We start from the raw sequence: 21,920 nt of genomic DNA, 5'->3' as shown, positions 1-21,920 counted from the left end.
AAATAGTCATTTCGTTTTATTTTATTATTATTTATTATCTTACATCTTAGGGATAAATTGCCACGATGGATTTGCCGCACAACGACTCATTACGTCCTTTTTATTTTATTATCTGTAGTGCATGAGGCAATAACAGTGGTGCACCTAACTCAACTCCATCTCCCACAATGCTCCGCTATGGAGCGCACGTGTCATCGCTGCCAACAGACCGGACTCAACGTCACATTCCTGCATTTTTCACCCTCAGTGTGGGACGTCGGAGTTACCTCTGGTGCGGCTAATCCTCTTTCCCCCCTCTTCTTTTTTGAGAAACACACCCATGACACGGCGGGTTTGATCCCAGGAGGTGATCCCGGGTTCTCCACGAGTCAGAATCTCAATTCGGGTACGGATTTATCTCATTTTAAGCCGGTTGACGGCGTCTTGCGGGTGGCTCTGCTCCCAACGTAGTAACCAGATAATAACAGTTTTTATAAAATGCGCTGGATTTGCGGCGAGTGGTCTCGGCGAGTGACCTGGTTATGCTTTGACGTGCATTGACGGACCTGTTGATGTAGAGGGGTTTAAAATTAGTCATGTGTGGCCTGTTGTTTACTCTTGTACTTATAAACTAGCGTTAGCCGGCTGGTTAGCCGCAAAGCTTGCGTCACCATTGTTACCGGTTGATACGCGGGCACACGCACCAGGGCGTGGAAGAGGAGCCTCCAGATGTGGCTTTGTTGCTCTGACACGGCGGCTTTAAAGATTCTAAACATCCTGTCATGGTATAACTCGTTACCGCCAGTGACTAGTATCTCACAGACGAGCATGGGCGTGGTTACAAAATGAAAATAGGGACAGAGCTGTAGCTATGGTAATAGTTGAAGGCCTGTGAACCTCCGGTTTCAGTAACGCTATATTTTTTGCAAGGTAAGAAATGAAACGTGGACCTGGAAGGAGCTGAGCTGAGCTGAGCTAGCTGCAGACCAGCGGGATGTCTCAGCTGTTGACTCTCACAACAAAGACTTGCTCAGCCTCCACTGTAGCAGCACAGGAGCTAATCAATGAAAGTACAGATGCAGTTTATCTACAGGCTATTTTAATCCTTTATCTTTTAAACAGTTGAAGCACATCATTTGTTAAGTTTTGCATAATGTTTCATGAAATTGACTTGGGGTGGCATTTTTTTAAGGCCCTTTGTTTGTTATTAGCCATTTGTTGACTGACTCATGTTTTTTTTTGTTTGTATCATGAATTGCATATATATTTGGCCTCCAGTCTGTAGAATTTCTAGTTTGATTACAGACTTGTCAAAGTTAGCAGGAGTCCTGTCTGTTTTGTTTCGAGGTTATACATTAAGTCCAGTTTGCTCATAACGTTCCTGAGATTCCTGCCTCTCAGAGACTGATTGGATCAGAGTGACTTTAGAGAGGTGGAGGAATGTTTGCGTGCCGCCACAAGTCACAAATCCCAGACCCTACTGGCATGGTGGGATATCTCACACTTTGATGCAGAGAAGCCAGACAAAATTTGAAATGTGTCTCTTTTGTATCCTGTAAAGATTCTCAGTCATCCAGGTCATGGTATATCCAAAAAAAAAACAAAGCGGAAAACAAAGGCAGCTAGGCTTATTTGAGTTTTCTTTAAGGAATTTATTTTTCCGGCCTTTCTCGGCTCGTTAGAGTACAATTCGTTGGGGTATCAGAACACACAGGTGAGTATCTGGGTGTTAACAGACCCTAGTCACTGGGAGTTTCAGGTGAGCACCCCCCACAGATGTTCTGAATACAAACCTAGACTGAAGTCCAGCTGCCTTTCTTTTAGTTTTGGTTTGCATATCTCATCAGTCTGCTAAGTGGTACGTCGGGTTCAGCCAGTATTTCATACTGTAGCTCTATTCATTACATTACATTACATTTAACTAAAGCATACAGAAGCTGGCCTCGTTGTTTAGTTTTTGTTTTGTTTTGATTGTACATGGGTGTAGATGTATTTGGTCAAAATAATATGGATAATGACCATGCTTGAATGTGAGCTTACAGTTGGAGGAAATTGTAGGAAATCTCAACAATAAACCAGTGCACAGGCTGTTACCGAAAAAATTTCGACACATGCATGTTGATGTTTGAGATCTCCATTAGCGCCACAATTTTTACACCCTCGGTTAAATTGTTGCCTTCGAGCGGTCATAAAATGTGTCTGCGCGGACAATTCAAGAAGACTCCCTGATGAATGATAGTAGCTGTGAACTCTGCCCCTCAGACTGTGCCACGAAACCAAAGACTGACAGCACCAGCAGCAAATAGCGACGATGAGGTAGCGCTCAGCGTTGTGACGCACACCCAGTTCACTTGCATGAGGCGTTTTTGAAGAATGTGGAGGAGGAGCAACCCTAGCTGCATGTTGTGGAAAGAGTGGGAGTAGCCTGCAAAAAAACTGGAGCCGCCTGAGTCAGGCTGCGGAGCAGAGATATAGCTTCGATTCAGTGGGAACTGCTGCTCATTATGTTGCCTGCATTGCATGGATGAGTGAGTGGGAAAGGGGAAAATGAGGAGAGACAGATTACATGGCTCATGATTCAGAAAAACATACAGCAGCAGCTCTGTAACAGGAGAGATGATCAGGTGGTGGCTTAAAGGGGAAATGAAGCGCTCAATCAAGTAAACCACATTTTATAGATGGAGTTCTGTTCTTATCAACAGTATATAACGATATTGACAAATGTTAGCATATAAGGAGAAAAAACAGCAAAAAACGAATTATTGCCTTAATCCGACTTTAACTGGACAACTTAAGCGCATGTATACAGGTTACTCGGACTAATATCAGAGTTCTCCTTATCCAGTTAAGACACCCAGATGATGTGATTGGAAATCGATTTTCACCGGCATGTATACACCTTAATCAGAGTTAAACTGGACAACGCGTGTGCACATGCTCCACGACCACTGCGCTAGCGTGTGACCCCGGAACAAAAACATCCAAGAAAGCCAGTCGCAGAAGAAGAACGTAAACAGAGCCAGTAGAAGAACAACCTGAGGGGTAGCGCAGATTTTATGTGCTCCATAAGTAGCGCGCACATTACGTACAAGAAAAAATCAGTACTATTATCCATCTTGTTGTCCTGTTTGCCCCATGAAAGACTCCAGTCGTTTATTATGTGACGTAGTGAGTCAGCTGGAAAGGGGGCCGTATTAACCTGCTGATAAGACACATATCGCCACCTAGTGTGGAGGAGGAGGAGGACATGTTCCCGTTAGTTATTCGATTTTCTCCACTGCATGTAAATTAGGACAAGGACCACATTCATTTCGAGCATAGCTCGATTAAGCTGTGCGTGTAAACACACTGAGTGGCATCGGTGAACTATAGCCACGCTGACACCAGGTGGTGTTGCCGACATGCTCTTCTCTCCAAACCACTGGTTTCATTGCGTCTTCCACTCTTAGTGGCGCCACTGCTCGGTTTACACATTGTATCTGTTGCGTATCCAATAGGATTCATACCGGGCTCAAGATTTCTTTCTCATCTCATCCTCGTCCATTTCCAGTGGCGTTCAGAGGGATCCAACCAGCCCTGTGACGTATTCGATTACGTCACTTCAAAATGGCGACTCCCTAGTGGGCAAGCCAGGTGGAAATGAAGAATGATATAAAACTTAAATATACAGTAGTTTTCTAGATAGATAGATAGATGGATAGATAGATGGCCTTTATAGAATTGTATGTCTCAGCACCAAGTCGTTTTAGCTATTGTCATAGTTGTGTTCTGTCCTTCTGTGGCTAAACCTTTGTCACCAGAGTTTTGTCATCATCTCTGTTCTGCCCTTCTGCCCTGACAAATAATGGCCACAGCTCTGCTGCAGACTAAGCTTTGTTAACTCTCTTTTCACTTTTGTTTCTGACCAGCTTTGAGGTCTCAGAGCTTCTAGCTACCCCCCAACACATGTCATAAAGCATGTGAGCACCTTTACATGCTCTCGTTGTGTTTGTGTGTGTGTCCGCACAGAAAGGCACTGTGGGCCTACAGTCCTGCACATCCCCAATCCTCTCCCATTAGGTCACTTCATGGACACAAGGGGACAAAGAGGCCATTGTTTTAAATGTACACACATCGTTCGACCCCCTGTGGGGCGTGTGGAGTCTTCTACTGCTCTGCTCTCATAGATTAAGGTCACTCCTCTCACACACTGTACACATAAATATGTTTACCGACAACAGCTTGTCAGAACAAATGATGTGAGACTCCTTTAGGTGTCAGTATAGATCTTAACCTACTTTGTACATATATTTAGATCACTGGCACCTGTTGCTCTGCTAGCTGGGACGTGTGTTTTGCTCAGGGTTAGTGGCTGATTTTCCACATGCATCTAAAAGACATTTAATGTAAATTTCCATTGTCGAGGGGAAATTAAGGACTTTTTTTGATTGATTGGTGCATGATTCATAAAGTATTTTTTTCCCACAACATTGTAAGAGAGTGAAGCTCAGAGGTTGTGGGAACAATGGTGATGAAGCTACTACGCTGTACACATTTTGTAGGTGCGTTATTTAAAATGTATGAAGTACACTTTCCACTACTCATACAGAAGTGGATTAAGACGCAGGCAGACATTCTTTACACAATGTTTAGCGTGTTATGCTTATTGTGATAGAAATTTTCCAATGAGAATGTGGAAAAACTTTGCAATAGATTGGAAGTTAAGCGCAACTTAATTGTTCACGTAGCTGAGATGCATGTACACACAACACTGGATATTACATACACAGTAGCTGCGGTTCCATTACAGTTTTTCGTAAAGTAAAAGTGATATCTCTGAAACTGCAATAAAGTACAATTGGGCTTCCTACGTGTTTCCATTGAAAGGTGCTTTGCGAATGAGCCGTGACTCTAGTAAGGTCTCGTCTCGCGATGTCCCATAATTCTCTTAAATTCTCGTCACATGAGACTTCACTTTGAGGAAATGGGACTTAAAATTAACTGGTCACATGACACCCTGCATCATGTGATAGGGATTTGTGAATGAAGTGTTTCCATTGCCCTTTTCCCATACGTCTAAAAAACTACCTCATGAGAGCGTAAAAGTGTTTTAGTGATATTTGAGAGGTCTTTCAAAATGAAGGCGACCAGTTTTTTATTGCAATATTAAGTTTTCATGCATTTCTGGGAGTAATGGACACGCAGCAACTGATGCAAAACCCATTTAACTTGTTCTCAAATATCTCCACTGAATGATGTAGCCAGGCATCTTTTAATAGTCGACTACTCCTCAATATATTTAAGACCTAGTGTGAGTTTGTTAAGCCAGCCAGTCAGTAGTAGACCAGATTAGGACTATTACCAGCTCTCGCTGCATGGGGTGAGAACATTGACTCGGACTCCCACTGAGGAGACATGGTCCCATGTTCTACTCTGTTTGGGTTGTAAGGATTACGCTTCCTACTGTGTGACCATTGCGTAATAGTAAGACTTCAAGTCACGGATGGCTTGAGCTGATCTTACCGTATTCAGAATACGAGTTGTGTTGCGTTCAGCATTCCTTAGGCGACACAAGTGGTCTACAGCATTGTAAGAATTTCTACTTGCACACTGGTGCTCCGTAATTACACCACCAACACGCCAGTCCGTGTTTTGATTTCTGTGCCACTGAGTGTAATTGAGCGTGTTGTAATTAGAACTAATAAATGTTTCTATTACGAGAGGTGCGAAATTATGGGACGTTTCTGATCAACCACAGTTGGTACAGAAGCCGGTGCAACAACAGTGTAGTGATATATCATCAGGCAACATCGTAGAATAGGCAGCTACGATGTACCTACAGCACATGGTTGATGTAGAAGTATAAATTAAGTTGTAGTCTAAAAAAATATCCTAACATGTGGTGAAAATGTCTCAATATTCCCAGTAGATACTGTCCCAACTACTTCATAGTTTGGTTTCTCCAGAAGTTTAAAGTTTCTCTGCTTTGGTTTCTTTATTAAAGTGCTAAATTGCAGCGACATCTGTGCTTCTCACATGAATAACAAATATGAAGTAACTTGACTGACTTTCCAGACATAAAATGTCTTCAACCATCCACATCTTACTTCTAACTAGTCTTTATGTGAAGGAACACGCCTTCTATTCAGAGCACAGAAAAAAGCGTAAACATGCATCATTCAGTACAATGAATGAAAAATAAATATCCCAAGAGAAGTAAAGAAATATATCATGAGTATTTTTTTCTGTCTGCGTTTTGGTGCTTCATCCTATGGTAGTAGGTGTGCAGCAGTATGGATCGGCGTCCACCTCTGCCTCCCACACAAAGAAACCGTGTGCTGTCCAGTGCCATGCTGTGTCTGTCTGGACAGTTCAGTGTCTGTCTGAATGGCGCTGGCCTTCGGGCACAATCGTCAGCGCGGTCAGCTTTAGCAGAGGCTGTTTCACGTTGCACACTGTTCATCTTTCTCTGCCGGTTCCGTGGAGCCACATTGTCAGTGCACCCATTCAGCCCCTGCGTCTTCTGAAGGCTTTAGTAATTATGTGTTTGATGTTAGTGGCTGGTTGAAAGCTGTGGTCACCGGTTATGTCTTTGATTTACTCAGCCACTATAATACTACTAGTGTAGAAGCTTTGTTTGTAAAGCTGGGTATTGTTACTTCTCCTGAACCCATTTGATTCCGATTTACAATGGGCCGATTCAGCTCAGAGATCTTTAGGTCGGTTTGTGAAATACTTGTTCACAAAACTACTGTTGTTATTGTGTTATTTGCTCAATATTTTACCTCTAGTTGACATATGTTGCTTCTTCATCGTACCTGATGCCTGATGGTGCTCTTAGAGATGACAGCAGCTTCTGTCGTGTTGGATCTCCTTCACGTGGACTTATCTCATGGGACATTCTTGCAAGACTAGTCATGTGAAACCGCAGCAAGATTTCTAATAAGAGGGAGCAGGAAATGTTATATATATATAAAAAAAAAAAGATCCAAGGATTTTGTCGACTGAAGCTCAGTTTCAATCAGAAAACTGATTTTTTTTTTAAAACCCAGCCCTATCTGTACCTAATAACCTGGAAACTTGATGTAGAATCAGTCATTAAACTGGCTAACCGCTAACAACAACTTACTAAAATGCTCACCACAGGTTCTGCTGCCTGATATAGATATTTCAGAGGGGGACTACCAGAACGTTTTGATGTTTGCATGCGTTGCATACTTGTGTGCCAGTTGTTAAAGAAGAGCAGGAAAGCTAAAAGCATGGCCGGCAGGATGGCAGGCCGGCCTTTGTTGGAACAGCTGGTGGAACTGAAGGAGAGTAAAAGGGTGGAGACAGGAAGGACCGAGGGGAGGAGTCGGGGCATTGTGGGACTGAAAAATGTAGGAGTGCGGGGCAGACCGAGAAAGGAAAAGAGAAAGGAGGAGGTGGTGTTTCAGTGTGGTAACCTTTCACTGTCCAGTTGTTCTTTTTTTGGTCAGCACTTCACCGTTACGAAGTTAATTTGTGAATTAACATCAGCAAGTCATTTTCGCAGACTCGTTTTTTTCTGTCTAGTCATCGTCAAGCTCGTATTCTCTTTTTTTTTGTGTGGTCTCTAAAGGCTGAAAGGTCATTGCTGCTAATTTAATAATGCAAGTGGATTTTCTGTTTAATTAGCCTCACCGGCTTCATCTGCGGAGCCCGTATTGTAGATTCAAGTTAGAGAGAGTGCGCTGGAAAAACGAGACGTGCGTTTCGGTAAAGCTGAGATGCCTTGCGATGCTATTTGTGTTCCTGACCTTGCAGAGTCGGTTTCTCTGTTCAGTGCAGAGGGGGCTGCAGCCTACAGTCTTTCTCCGTGGTTTGCTTTCCTCATGCACGCCTGATACAGTGGCCTTTTCTTTGTCTGGGTCAGATGAAATCCTCGCTTTAATCTCCTCCTAGCCTCGTCCTGTCTCCTGCTGCACCCTCAAGGCATGATGGGAGTTGCGCTTGTTGATTCTCACATGGGCGAATGAGTGCCGTCCCGAATGTTACACAAAAGAAAACCTTTCTCCTCCGCTAGAAGAACATGGGTTTCATTTTTGCCACTGTAAAAGCAAAGTGAATGCGGCAGCCCAACGACTCAGAGCAGATGACTGCAGGTTTGGAGTCCAGTGTTGTGAAACACTGCAGGACTGAGTGGACTTTGAGTCACATTCTCTTGGACGGCAGGTCTGCTTGGTGATAATGGAAACCCAGTGTTTACTTTGGATGTTTATGTTGATGAAACTTGGACAGCTCTGGTAGAGTAAGTGCATAAAGTCTCTACATGGAGAGATTAAAGTAGACGGGGAAAAAAAAGACAGAGACCTAGATGGAAGTCGTGTCAATGATTGGATCTATAACTATTGGCAGCTGTTTCCCCTCAGGCAGTAATTCTATATTATGTGTCAAGGACAACGGTAGGATATCTAACTGGACTGCAGCCACTACCAACACCCATCCATTAACCACAATCATTCAAACTACTATCATTGGTAGGTTCAGACCTGTCTTTATTTGCGCTGAGGTGGAAAGGACGGTAACGTAACGTACATTTACGACTCATCTCATTTTAATTTGTCTTGGAATTCATTCAAGTTAATGACTATCAAAACATCAGTGTCTCTGAGTTATAAACGCTACTACAGGACAAGTAAAAGGCTCCAAACCTGCATAGAAAGACGAGACTAGGGAGAATTTAAGTGTAAACATGTATATTCTAGGGCTCGATTGATTTAAATGACTGTCATGATTAATCACAATTGCCCACAGCGAAGAGTGGATACATGTGTTGACAAATGTCTTTGTTATTCCGTCAATCCGACATATTGACAAATGCTCACCAGAATAGCCTCAAAAGGTTCTGCTCGTTCAGAAATCACGCTGCCTCCACATTCCTAAGCTATCTGGTGTGGTGAGGGACACAGGGAGGTGTGGTCTCTGTATCAGCTGTGTGCTTGGCCAAGTTACAGTTTGAGTGTGCTCCGCCGGTGACTCGGTTCACATCGACGCTAAATCCATATAACGTTGTTCTTGTCGAGGGAAGCATTTGGCTTTTAAGCTTGTCATTCAAAAGCCCCTTTCTTCATCCATTTCTGATCGAGTCGGTTTGTCTCTGCTCGGCGTCCGCAACATCAGTGCTGCATCACTTTTTGATTTCCAAACTACGGGACACGTTAGTCCCATGCAAATAAATTGGTGGCGTCACGTTAAATTTGCATCGGTATATTCCAGTCTGCACATATTATATTTGCAGTGGCTCAATGCTGTGCACTTCCCTTTTTCCTGTCCACTCAGGCGCTTAGTGTGGAATCTCCTGCGTCCTACTCACTGCAAATCACCGGGCTAATCTGAGCCCCGGCATTAATGTATGGCTAGATTACATATTGACATGTATGGATTACGGTGCTGGTCAGGTTAGGACATGTTGACCTGCTCCGTAGTGCGGAGAGATTAAAGCATTGGATGTACATAAAGAGGAGCAGCGGTGAGGTGATGAGTGGGGAGATTCTGCAGTGCTAACATGACCTTGAGCTGTAGACTGCTCCAGTCTCCTGTTTAGCAGAGGCACTGTCCTGTGACTGAACCCGAGGCGTGAGCTTCCAATTCAGCGTGTGTTTTCTTCTCTGTGTTATTAACTCACAATAGCTGTAAACACAGTTTTTTAGTATTGTTGTTCTTAAGGACAGAACCGTTTGAGTTGACTTTTTACTTTGCTGCGCTGCCATTTGAAACGTTGCTGCTTTGCACAGTGCACGAGTTAGTAAAATCAAACCTGTGTAAACGAACAGATAGCTGACAATCTTTAGGACGCGCCTCCCTGCATTTACACTGCATTACACAGCCCCGCAGCCAAAACCCAAAACAAAGGTTTCAAAGGCTTTAGACCTTGTGTAGCTGACTTGTTGGCTGCAAACACGCAGGGTTCCCCAGTGAGTCCCCAGGGCTCAGCAGATACCATTCTGCGCGCTCCAGCCATAAATCCTCTTTGCATGGCTGGTGATCAAGCCATGATGTAAAGGAGCTTAGCAGCAATGGGCAGGCGGGCAGGCAGGCAGGAAGCCGCTTCCCCGTCGGCCTCGGGTCAGGTGATCACACACGGCGCTGACAGCAGAGAGAGACAGCGAGGTAGAAAAACAAACGGAGAGAGGTGTGTGAATGGCGACCGGGAGGAGGTCGTGCGGAGATGAGTCAGAAGTGTTTCAAATGATGGATATGAAATAAGCTGTTGCTCCGGGGGCCAAGGCGGGTGTTGCCGTTGGAAGCGAGCAGCGCATTCATGGATGTTTGCTGACAGCGACAAGGTTGTGTATCTTCTTTGAATGTTGGGAAGTTGAGGTGAGAGTAAAGCGTTTTCTAGTACTTTCTGAAGGAATCTTCTAACATGGAGGCGTCTGGTCGTGCTCTTTTTTTTTTTTTTTAGCCGTCTGCATCATGATTTGTCTCCCTGCACAGGTCACTTTCCCCCCCCCTCCTCCCCCCTCCCGCCCCTCTGCCCGTCACAACCCGGCCAGTTGCCATGGAGAACTCTTCGGTGGCGTCCGCGTCGTCCGAGGCTGGGAGCACGCGCTCGCAGGAGATAGAGGAGCTGGAGCGCTTCATCGACAGCTACGTCCTGGAGTACCAGGTGCAGGGGCTTCTGGGAGACAAGGCAGACGGAGACTTGGACTTGGACAATGGTGGCAAGGTGCCACAGGTCAGAGGCTTCTCATTCAAATGAATGACATTCTTTCATTAGCAGCAGAGGTGACGTTTAGTGAAGGCCTGCGTCAGAACAGAATATATAAACATAGACTGAGGTGCATTCACGTGCACTTCAGCTGCAGCTCTCCTGTTTACTACATGCAACTAGAACTAGTCTGTCCACATTCATAAATAACCAAGAATGTCCCAAGAGATTAAATACACCTTATTGAGTCATTAATACAAGAGAAACTTAACGCCTTCTTCTCTCATTTGTCTCCTCCAGTGGACTGATGACTGCAACAACAAGAAGGATGGTAGCTGGACGTCATCACAAGGAAGAGGCTCATCTAAACCTGTGAGTGTCAGAATTCAGCTCACCTCACAGTGTGATTGTTCTTAGTTAATTAAATAATCAGTCACAGCCTGGTTATGAACAACCCATGAATCTTGTGAGGGCTTTAATGGCGAAAAAGAAAAATCAAGCAAACCTCATCTTACCTTTGCTACGCATCCGTAACGTCATTAAGAACCAGACCGATCAGTCGCCACCTCAAAAGCAATTTTAAATCCATCCGTTATCTATCGCCGCTTTTCCTGCTCAGTGCCTCACTGTCAAAACGCCTCAGCTAAAGTCTACATCATGCAGAGTCTCCCTTCTTCTTTTTACTCTTCTAATTTGAGGCGTTTCATCGCCTCATTCATCAGGCTTGAGTGTGTTGGTCAGATCAAACTTTATGTTTACCACCTGACAAATGAGTCCACAGTCTGTGGAATTTATTAGTTTAAATGTTAAGTAGTGCCACGTGAGATTTAGATAACGTATATCAGATAACATAAAACTGATATATTATTGTTCTAAGCTGCTATTAGATTGCTCCAGAAAGTATTAGGTAGTATTAGCCCTTGTTTAGAAGTCCTTGTATGTAAAATATGTCTCCATTTTTTTTTTTTTTTTTTAGCAGGTTTGCTAATTTTCTTTTAATATTAATCTTTACTTTCTCAGTATTCCTCTTTACAACCGGCATTATGCTTTTCTCCTTAAGTCTCCAACCCACCCCGGCCTTTTCTGGAAATGCGCTTTAAAAAAAAAAAAAAACCTGGCAGCACACATGGCAGTACTTTAAACATGGCTGGGGCAATTATAGCAGTTGCAGAGCGTGTCATTATGCTGTGGGAATTTAGATTATAAACGGTGGAACGTGTACCATAAAGCTGTTAAACCCAAACAACCACGACACCTTAGACAGTTGCTCCAGATAATGGCGGCCATCCTTTGAATTCGCTCTTACGACCCGTGAAAGTAGCTCCAATCTGCGCGGCACCGTCAGCCTCGTAAAAATGGCAGGTTATAGTCAGAGAGCTGTCATAGTTTTACCCTGCGAGCAGCAGCAAATATTACGTTAGAATTGGAGAGGTTTACCCTCCGCGGCTGCTTCGGTTCTCTCACCACCTCCGTGTTGACTGACATCCATCCAACCAGCCTCAAGCATTTCACAGCTCGTCCACTTGCTTGTGGTCGCCGCAGACGAAGTGTGCTCTTAATGGCTCACATGGGATTCACTGTGAGCCGGTGAATAATCCTGAATGAATTATCAGTCAATTAGGCCGCTGAATATCACTGTTTGTGTTTATCAGCTCGCTGAGCGAGGGCTGATTTCGTGTTTAGTACCGTTGCCCCAGAGATTAACTGCGATAAACAAGAACAGGGGGTAAATGGAGGAAAAGAAAGAACTCTACTCTGTGTTTTCATATTTTGCAGCAGAAACAGAGAGCGGGAGAGATCACGGCCTTTCAGTTTGTTTTGATACTTAGCATATGAAACTAGAGTGATTCGTGTAGCGTGTCTTCTCTCGCAGAAAGCAGAAAAACTCAACAACATGCAGCAATTTATCAATAACAGAAGTGAAATGTAAAACTGATACACATTATGAACAAACTGGATTCTCGAACTTAGTGTACTTTGAATTATCGCCCTGTAGTCAGCATTAGGACGCAGCACAGGTTGTTACTCTACTCCTAACTAGTCGGGACATGGTGTCCAACCAGAGAGATGAGTAGTGTTTAAATCTGAGCATCAGCTGAGAATCAGTTTCTGTCTCCGCAGGATGAGTGGGAACACAGTAGTAATGGCAGCACAGGTTCCCGGCCCAGTTCAGGCTCCAGACCCGGATCTGGCTCCCGCTCCGGCAGCAGAGGCCGGAACAACCAGTTCAAAGGTCCCTCCAAGGTACAGGAGCATCTGTATTCGTCTGCTGTCTCCTCCTTAGGGTCTTATAATGAATTGTTTTATGGAAACTGTAGCATCCAACACATAGTTCATCCATTTAAGGAAATAAAAGTCAGGATATGTTATGCATTCCTTTTATTTTGACTTTTTTTTAATTAAATCTCTTACAAGTCAACATTAGTAGGTAAAATGCTATTTTTGCTTTAATCTAGATGAATAATATCAGCAGTAGTAGGGCTCACACTTAAATGAAAAGAGGGAATAGAGGCATAGATATGTGACAAGCATCCAGTCAGAGTGTGGGCTTGTTAGGTGAGAACTGTTTTGTAGTAGAGCTGAAAATGTGCTTTTCCTTTTGTGATTTCCAGAACGGGAACAGAGACGGCTCCTTTGACATCCTAGGGACGGACATATGGGCCGCGAACACGATGGATTCTCGTGGGTAGGTGCTTTACCGTTTTACAGTCCTAATGCGTTGGCCTGAATTTATAGCTTTTTCCTGTTGCTCTCACAGGCTGTAATTCAGCTCTTCTGCTTTCCTCACTCTGGACGAGTGGATTTCTTCTTAAGCTGCCTCTGCTTGTCTTATCAGTTTGTAATTTCAGGTCTGCTGTTGCCTTCATGCATTTTCTTTTTTTTTTTTCTGGGATAATAAAATGAAATGCAGTGCAATGAACTTCGTATACAAACCAAATACCCTTTAGAAGTTTAATCCAACACGTCTCTTCACCCAACATTTATCCAGGAGAAAATACGTATTTAAATAAAATTTTCCAGCATATTTACATCTAATCTACCCCCTCTGAGAACATTTATTTTTTTACTTGATATCTTCTTACGCTCCCAGTGAGGCGTCTGTGGAAAAAGTCGTTCGGCATGTCCACTTTATTATTTCAACAACAGGAGATAAATCTGGATCCGTGGTGTGGGAAAAAAAAAATAACAGCAAAAAGAGGAAATGAGCGAGACATAAATCAGTTACAGCAGAGTGTTGCCACGGTAACGTCTGCACAGCAGCAGCAGCAGCAGCAGCAGCAGCTTGACCTAGCGGCGTACCGGCCACGTTGGCACGTCTGAGTACGCAGCGAGTGATGCGGTCGGCACAGCAGGATGACGCAAACCACGCACACAGGCAGAGACGGTTCATAGGAGTAAATGTAAAAACTGATCGTTCCGATGAGTTAAAGCTAAAAGTGTGGGAAAACTCGAATATTTTGTGCACTATTCATTTTTTTAAGTCTTTGGAAAAACACATTCTTTTTGTGTGAGCTTTGCTGCAAATATGTGTGTGTCCGTTAACAATATAAAGTTGTAATATTGAGGTCAAAACTAGTTTCATGGTTTTATGACAAATTTATTCTCAGACAGATCCGTCTCAGTGTTGCTTTGGCATGTCTTTATCCAAATTAATGGCCTATTTGCATGAATCAGCCAGAACATTATGACCCTATGTGACTATATATGATCATAGTCACTGTCTAGTGAATAGCACTGCTTACTCCATTACCATGGCACCAGCAGGAAACCTTATAATGGCCAAACAGCCGGGTCAGAGCATCTATGAAGGAAGGTAAAGGGGTCAACTGTTGCTTTTTTTTCTCATATAAATAAACAGTGACCTGAGATGACGCTGCGCATAGAACTGGACCACGGAGCAATGGAAGAAAGTGGCCTGTTCTGATGTATCATGTTTTCTTTTGCATCATGTGGATTGATAGATGCTTATGTGTCGTTTATCTGGGAGCATGACACCAGGATGTAAGGAGCACATCGTTTTCACATGGGCTGTGCTTGGTCTGCAACAATGTTCAAGTGGTGGTACATGTCCAAGGAACATCCATACGAATGCCAAAGCCCAGGTTCCCTCAGAAAATCATTCAGTTTCACGGGCTGTTGGTTTTTAATGTTGTAGCTGATCAGTTTACAATTGCTTTTTTTTTGTCTCTGATTGAAAATTCCTCTTTCATTTGGGGATATTTAGTTGCATTTAATGGTAACACCTCATCACTCTGGTGTTAGTTATGTTAATACCGTTTTTCAAAATCCTTCCTCCTTTCTGTCTATTTCTGAGGATATGAAACTATCCTTAAACAGAGGAACTGAGCTAAGAGTGCAGTATATTAACCTCTCCTTTTTATATTAAATAGGTCATGCTAGAAAGGCATTCTGAAACATTAAATAGAAAAATACGTTTGATGTAACTGAAGAATAGACGGTTCCACATACCTGCGCGCTGATGTAACATAAGATGACTGAGGTATCCTCTGCACTGTTCAAGTAAAGCCTAGTTTATTTAAGCAAATGTGGGTGTATGCAAAGACGCTGCGTGTCTCTGACTGTTACATTGTCTCATTATTGTAGAGGTGCAGGTTGGGACGTGCAGCCAGAGAAGCTGGACTTCAGCCATTTCCACAGGAAACATTTTAGAGGAACGCCGAAGCACCTGCCCCACATTGACAGAGAGGGGTAAGATCCTCTATATCAATTTCGATAAAGATTTTGACAACGATATTTATGTGTAGCTACAATGAAGTAATTGACGTTTCCCATCTTTCAGGATGAACAAGAACATGTTCGAGGAAGATGACCGCATAGACATGAATGACATAGAGAGGTTTCTACCCCATCTGCGCTCTGTAAGTCTTATTTTCTCTTTTTAAAAAACTAAAACCTATTCAGATATGAACGATACCTTACAGTAAATATTTCTGTACCACATTTGCACCATTACAGTTCTTATAGCAACTACAGCTGACGGATCTCAACATGTTGCATCTATAAGTTGTTATGGAGTGACCCCTAGTGGGAACATAACATACTGTACACAAGAGTCAAGTCTGAAATAAAACCACTTAAATATTAAACATTACTGCAAAGAACACAGTTCCTGCCTCAGAGGGAAATTAGTGTAGGTATTTTTTTAATTATCCTTTAAGCCACAAATGCAACATGAAAAAATAAAAATCAATCTGTGTATTTCACATTAAAATAGAACTGAAAATGGTCAACTATAAACATTTGGTGACATCTAGTGGTCAGATGCTGAAACGAGCTAAACCTGATATAAAAAGATTTAATAAAGTGTTATACCGCCCTCTGGTGGTTAAATGTGTTCATAACATTTAAGATTTAGCAAATAATATCCACAGAGAAGAGTCCGTTTCAAACCTCTTCTACAGCTTTGAGCTCAATTTAATGCTTGATATTTTCTCCAACTCCAAAGATTTTAGGAATCTTTCCATAACATGACTTCTCAAAATACAAATTTCCCAGCTTTCTCTTTGTGTGGTGATGTGTGCTTTACTGCATGTGAGGCTACTACCAAAGCTAATCAAGGAAAATCAATGCTTGCAACTGGCTAAAGTATTGAATATTGGCTGAGTGAAGATAAACTATACGTCCTTTCTGTTCACATCTCACACAGACTAAAAGACATACACAATAACAGCGTCCTGATTTCAGCATGAAATCTTTCTGAATATGATGTGTCTGCCATGAACAGCATAAAATGAATATTACAGCTGTGTAATATCTGCGCTCTGATATTGCGCGGCATTAAGCATTGTGTTTTCCAAGGTGATTTCTGATTCATTGAGGTGGCAGAGTTCACTTTAGGTTACCCTCCGCTCTTCCTTCCCAGCCCTGTGAGCCAAAATGTCTTCCATCTTTCATAGTGTTTCAGCTACAGTGTCTTCCTCTTTCCTTCCCCTCTTGGCCTTTGAGCCGAGCTGCCTCCAGCCTCTCGTGGCGCTTCAGCTACCAACATGGCTTCCTCATTGTATAGTTCCTGAGCCAAGATTGCCGTTTCCGTTCATTCAGTCAGGGCCAAAAGAAAGACGGGGGTCAACCGCGTTTGTCTGGTGTGCTTTTGGGATCGGAAATGTGCGCTGGCACTGGGACACAGTAAGGTCAGCGACACGGAGCCGAGGACCGAGTTCATCCCGTGACATTCCTCAGCTGTTTCTGTGCCCTGGCCAGTTTATCTTAAAAGCGCTGCCATGTGGAGTCATGCAGCCGCGATGCCTGGGCCACTGCTGCCCTGATGTGCCTGATTCAAATGAGGACCTCCACTGACTGATTAAGACTTATATGCGTTTTGCACCAGAGACTCCAGTGTGCAGCAGATAAGCATAAACCAGTCATTTGTTTACTAGCATCAATATCAGAGGCAAATAGTTTTAACTTACTGACTTATTTTCACCATGTAATGGGGATTTTTTTGTGGCTGGTCCTTTATTAAAGGTGTGTAGTGAAGGTTTGCTACATAGCAGATAGTGCAGATAATGCAGATAGTGAGTAACACAGAGTACATTATACATTTTGTGATATTTCTGGTTGTGTTCTGAGTGTCCTAGCTCTCAATATTTGAATATGAGCATCCTCCTTTCTGCTGGCACTTTCACTTTTGTTACAGGTCAGTGTCGTTACTGCAACAGGAAAAGTATTGCTGTCTGCTTGTAGCGCAGGTCAAAGCGAGAGTGTACATTTAAACAGTTTACTACATGCTATAGTTAAATGTGTAACTTCATACTTATCCTTTTTGCAACCTCAATGAGAAGTTGAGGTTTAGCGCTTTAAAAATGAAACCAGAGACTCTCAACTATTACGACTTGTGACCCCTTATAAAAGAAAAAAAAAGGCAGTTATGGGTAGACAGGGTTCCTCATTATGATTCACCAAAGACACATTTCTCTTCTCAGCTTCCCAGGAGGTTTCATTTCAGCGTAAATGTGTGAAATAAAATAAGACACTTGAGACATTTGTCAAATTATTTAACCTCTATTATCACAGAGTGTTACCTAGCAGAGGCATGCATATTCACAGAACCTACACCACATCCACTACAGCACTGTGAGCATTTATATTTTCTCTGTGTGTTCTCCAAACAATGGGGCTGGAACTGAGAGGCTCACGGAAAAGAGAAAAGGCACCAGAGTAAACGGTGTGTGGGTGAATTTTTGTATCTTTCTCCGGGCATTGAGAGACCTGGTTTAGGAAATGCATTTAGGACCAATCAGATGTTGTGGCCTGTCACCTTTCTGTTCTTTTGCTGGGACCAAAAAGTTGCACTTCAAGATGCCGCAAAGACCACAAAGACAAACTGATGTTCTGTATCTGCGTGAAAGGAAATAACCCTTTATGCCAACAGGTGGCAGTAATCTGCGGTCGTTATCCGAAAAGCTATTAGCATAGAGGCTAGAAAGCTGCTGATTATCATGTTGTTGTGAACATAATTGGGGATTTTAATACTCAGAGAAAAGCTGCGTTTGCTGAATTAGCTAAAAAAAAAAAAAAACCTGGGTGTTGCCTAATGGTGGGTGACACACCAACTCAGGTCACGGTTGCTCACAGTCGGACGCCAGCAAACGGCCGACTAGTCTACACCACTTCCACATTTGGCTCGTGGTCAAAGCGTCACCTGCGTATTGTTTACTGTTTGTAAGCAAAGACGAAAATACCATCAAGCATTTATCACAATGAACCCCCGAGCAGGTCTCTACTCCGAAGTCATCACTTCCAGCTACTGTGCTTTGCAGGACCACATCATCCAAAGATCTCCGTCTACGTTCCGCGCTCTTCCTGCAAACATTCGCTTCCCCTTTCCAGGAGACTTCCAAATATGTGTGTGTGCGTGTGTGCGAGCAGCTCGCCGAGAAAGAGCTTCCTCCTTTTCCCCTCAGATTCGGCTGCTCCTCTGCCGGCCTCCTCTCTGGAATGTCAACCTGCACACTCAATAACCCGGACTTCGCGTCCAGTGTCAGGTTGTAACGACAGAAGCATTCAGGGGTCAGGGAGCAAGTATTTCGATCATCGCGCCACGTATCGCACGGATCACGGAAAATACCAAACCATAGAGCGCTTCATACGAAAAATAAGACTAGGTTCTTACAAACTGCTTCCCGCAAAATGAGCAAATTAAAGATGAATAAATAAAACAGGCCAGGGGAAAAGGCACAAGTCGTCGACGTATAGAGGAAATCTGACACGTTTCCAAGCCAGTCAATCAAAATTAATTTTTATGGAGCAATTTAAAGCGAATGTTTTGAAGACCCCAGGCTACACGAGTACTGTGAGTCATCACACACATACTGTTGGACTCATCAGCGCGATCATGATCCTGGCAGAAACGACTCGTGTGCGTGTGTGTGGGTTCACGTAGGTGTTCTCAACACTTACTGCACCTGAAATGATGCCAGCAAAGGTTCACACATCCACATCTGTGTGTGTGTGTGTGTTAAATGTAGATGAAAAGATGGATACCACTCTCATGGCAGTACAGGTTTTACAGGAGGCAGGAGGCGGTTTTACTGTCTTTTGTTGGAACGCGCACACACACACACACACACATATTAGTAGCTGCCAAATTATTTGTGCTTAAGCTACAGTATTAGACATGGGCATGATCCAGTTTAATGAGTGTTAAGTCCTCAATTTAAAGACACAGTCGGAGAAAAAGTATAAAAGTGCATACATAGAACATAAAGTAATGTAACGTTTTACCATTTTAAAATGTATTTTTTTTTTAGCTTAAATCTAAAACTTATGTGACTACAAGTTAAAGCACATTAGTTACAGTCTCTGCATCTCAGAGCCTTGTCTTAGGGCCGTGATACACAGAGACCACAGCTAGCCATTTGCCGGTATTGGATAGTCCATATTCATTTGTGACCCTGGTTTTGGCAGTGTGTGTCCTGGACTAGAAAGAGCGCTGACGGACGCTTTTCAGCCAGTTCAGCATGTTGAATTGGCAGCGGAGACATCACTTTGATTGGCAGTTCAATTTAAGTAAGCAAATTACAAAGTCAAGAGGACACACACACAGACAGCTTTTCTTTTTTCCATCTACTTCTCATCTGAACATATAAATTCTGTCTATCTATCTATCTATCTATCTATCTATCTATCTATCTGTCTATCTGTCTATCTGTCTATCTATCTATCTATCTGTCTATCTGTCTGTCTGATGTCCAGTTTGTGGCTCTTCACAGTAACAGAACTGAACATTTCTTTAATAACGGAGGGCACCAGAGAAGGCACAGAGGGACAGGTTAATGCGAGGAGAGAAGGAGAAAGCGCCTAGTCACCGAGGAGACATCCGGTCTCTGGTCTGTGAACAAAGCCGTCCAACAAGGGAACAAAGCAGGAGTCTGGAGCAGAAACATTACAGACTGGTTGGCCCCTTCTGTCTGGAAGTGTACGTGCCGCGGAGCAGGACTCTGGTTGTGAAGGGACACTGGGGGCGGAGTACATTGTTTTTTTTTTTGGTGGTCTATCTGTCAGCTGTCAGTTTGTCCGAGACCTGCGATACGTCCACTGTTGCTACTCACACCTATTATGTTTCTGTTCACCTTAAAGTGTCTCAATCACGTGTTTCCTACCATCTTTTACCTCCTCTCCCTTCACATCTTCCTATTTGCCATTTCCCTTTTCCTATTCTGACCATCATCATTATCCTCGTCCCTCCTCCCTTCTCTCCTCACGTCGTCCTTAGCTCCTCCCCCCCATCCTTCAAATGTTGGTAGGCAGCAGAACAATATCCAGGGGGTCACGGTGACCGGCGGCCCCCTCCCTGTGGTCACTTCCCGCTATTGTCTCTGGTCCCACTCCTGATTGGTTCCTACACTCTATTAACCACACACATAGTGGATTAATCACCATTGTGCACTGTCCTGATCTGGACTCTATCATGGGAGAAACACGGGAGACCTGAGTACATGCATGACTGCAGGATATATTAGGAAATGTCCGACCAGTCTCACAAAGGTATTGAATAATGCATCAATGACTGGTGTGTTTGTCACATGTGAGCGATATACAGTGAACATTTGCAGTGTTTCCCATACAATGTGAAGGCTATGGCGGCCAGCCAGGGTTTAATTTGCGCCGCCGCGGTCTCATAACAAATCGGAAGTATTTTTGCACGTCTCAAACTAAGCTGTGCTTGCATTATTTTTCCTATCACTCCCTCCCCAAAGCCGCCTTCCCCCAGACCCTCCACAAACACTGGCCACTCACCTGCCCCGTTCTGATTTTAACCTGACGGAAAAAAAATCTCTTGATTTTTTTAGACCATGGAGATTTTTTAACGTATAGATGAAAAACTAGCTAGCAAAGTTGGATTGAAAGTTAACTGTTTTGCTATAAATTAGATTCATTTGCAGACTTTATTTAATCTTACAAAAAACTGTCGTACCAAGAGCTCATGTTTACATTTCTTGGTATAAACTGTACAGGCTGCTGCTATTTGTTGCTAAATTCAATATCGTTATATATTTTTAATAACACCCCCCAAAATACTGCTACTAATAAAAAAGAATGCCAGGGTCTCATGAAATTTTGCGGGAAACACTGCATGAGAAGATATAAACATGATATTATGTTATTAAATGCACTACTAAATTTAGGAATTCATCAATTTATTTAAATGTGACATAAATTACTGTTTTTTTCTGAAGAGATTTTCTTCTGTATTGATTTACTTGTATGTGAGCTTCAAAACACTTCACGCTGGCTTGATCTGACGTTTGACTGCGCAACTCTACGTGGAATTAGTCTCCGGAGAAACGCAGAGAATTGAGAGTAGCTATGAAAGGTATTGATTGAGTTCAGATAACAATCAAAGAATCTTTGGCCTGTGTTTCAGCAAGGAAGAAGAGCTGTTGTCCTTTAATGTATTCCACTGTAGTTCTGGGGCCATCGGGATCAGTGAGGAGGGTAGAAATATTGACTGTTCTCTTGTCACAGACTTAAAAGATTCCAATATTTGTTCTGACAAACATGGTAAATTTCCTAATCTATCCTTAGTTAAACTGGTGTTCTAAATAACATCCAAATAAAATAGCATTGTCTTTGGACTGGGAAACCACTTGATAGATAACCCTCTTACATACAATATACAGAACATAAAAATATTGCCTGTTATTAGCATGATGAATGTGGTGGTCAGAACCATAGTCATGCACCATGTTTCCCTACATTCGACCTTTGCTGTGTTTGTGCCTCGATTCACCCACATCGGTAATTTTCTCAAAGCCGAGTTAAATTC

General features: G+C 43.0%; 1 protein-coding gene across 3 annotated transcripts in view; it reads left to right on the top strand.

The window, feature by feature from the left end:
- The first annotated feature begins 214 nt into the window (after positions 1–214).
- Positions 215–21,920, top strand: part of ctif (CBP80/20-dependent translation initiation factor) — a 47,675-nt gene continuing 25,969 nt past the window's right edge. For 2 of the 3 annotated variants that reach the window (XM_047569713.1, XM_047569711.1), the window contains exons 1-7: positions 215–385; positions 10,417–10,657; positions 10,931–11,002; positions 12,752–12,874; positions 13,243–13,316; positions 15,236–15,340; positions 15,432–15,510. In XM_047569713.1, coding sequence (XP_047425669.1) covers positions 10,481–10,657; positions 10,931–11,002; positions 12,752–12,874; positions 13,243–13,316; positions 15,236–15,340; positions 15,432–15,510 — 630 coding nt within the window. In that variant the 5' untranslated portion in view covers positions 215–385; positions 10,417–10,480. Of the gene's footprint in view, positions 386–9,381; positions 10,300–10,416; positions 10,658–10,930; positions 11,003–12,751; positions 12,875–13,242; positions 13,317–15,235; positions 15,341–15,431; positions 15,511–21,920 lie in introns of those variants that run through there. The other variant, XM_047569712.1, reaches the window with a different exon arrangement.

The sequence above is a fragment of the Mugil cephalus genome, chromosome 19 (assembly GCF_022458985.1).
Source record: "Mugil cephalus isolate CIBA_MC_2020 chromosome 19, CIBA_Mcephalus_1.1, whole genome shotgun sequence".
NCBI lineage: Eukaryota > Metazoa > Chordata > Actinopteri > Mugiliformes > Mugilidae > Mugil > Mugil cephalus.
The sequence above is the reverse complement of the archived record's forward strand: the minus strand, read 5'-3'. Positions and strand labels throughout refer to the sequence as shown.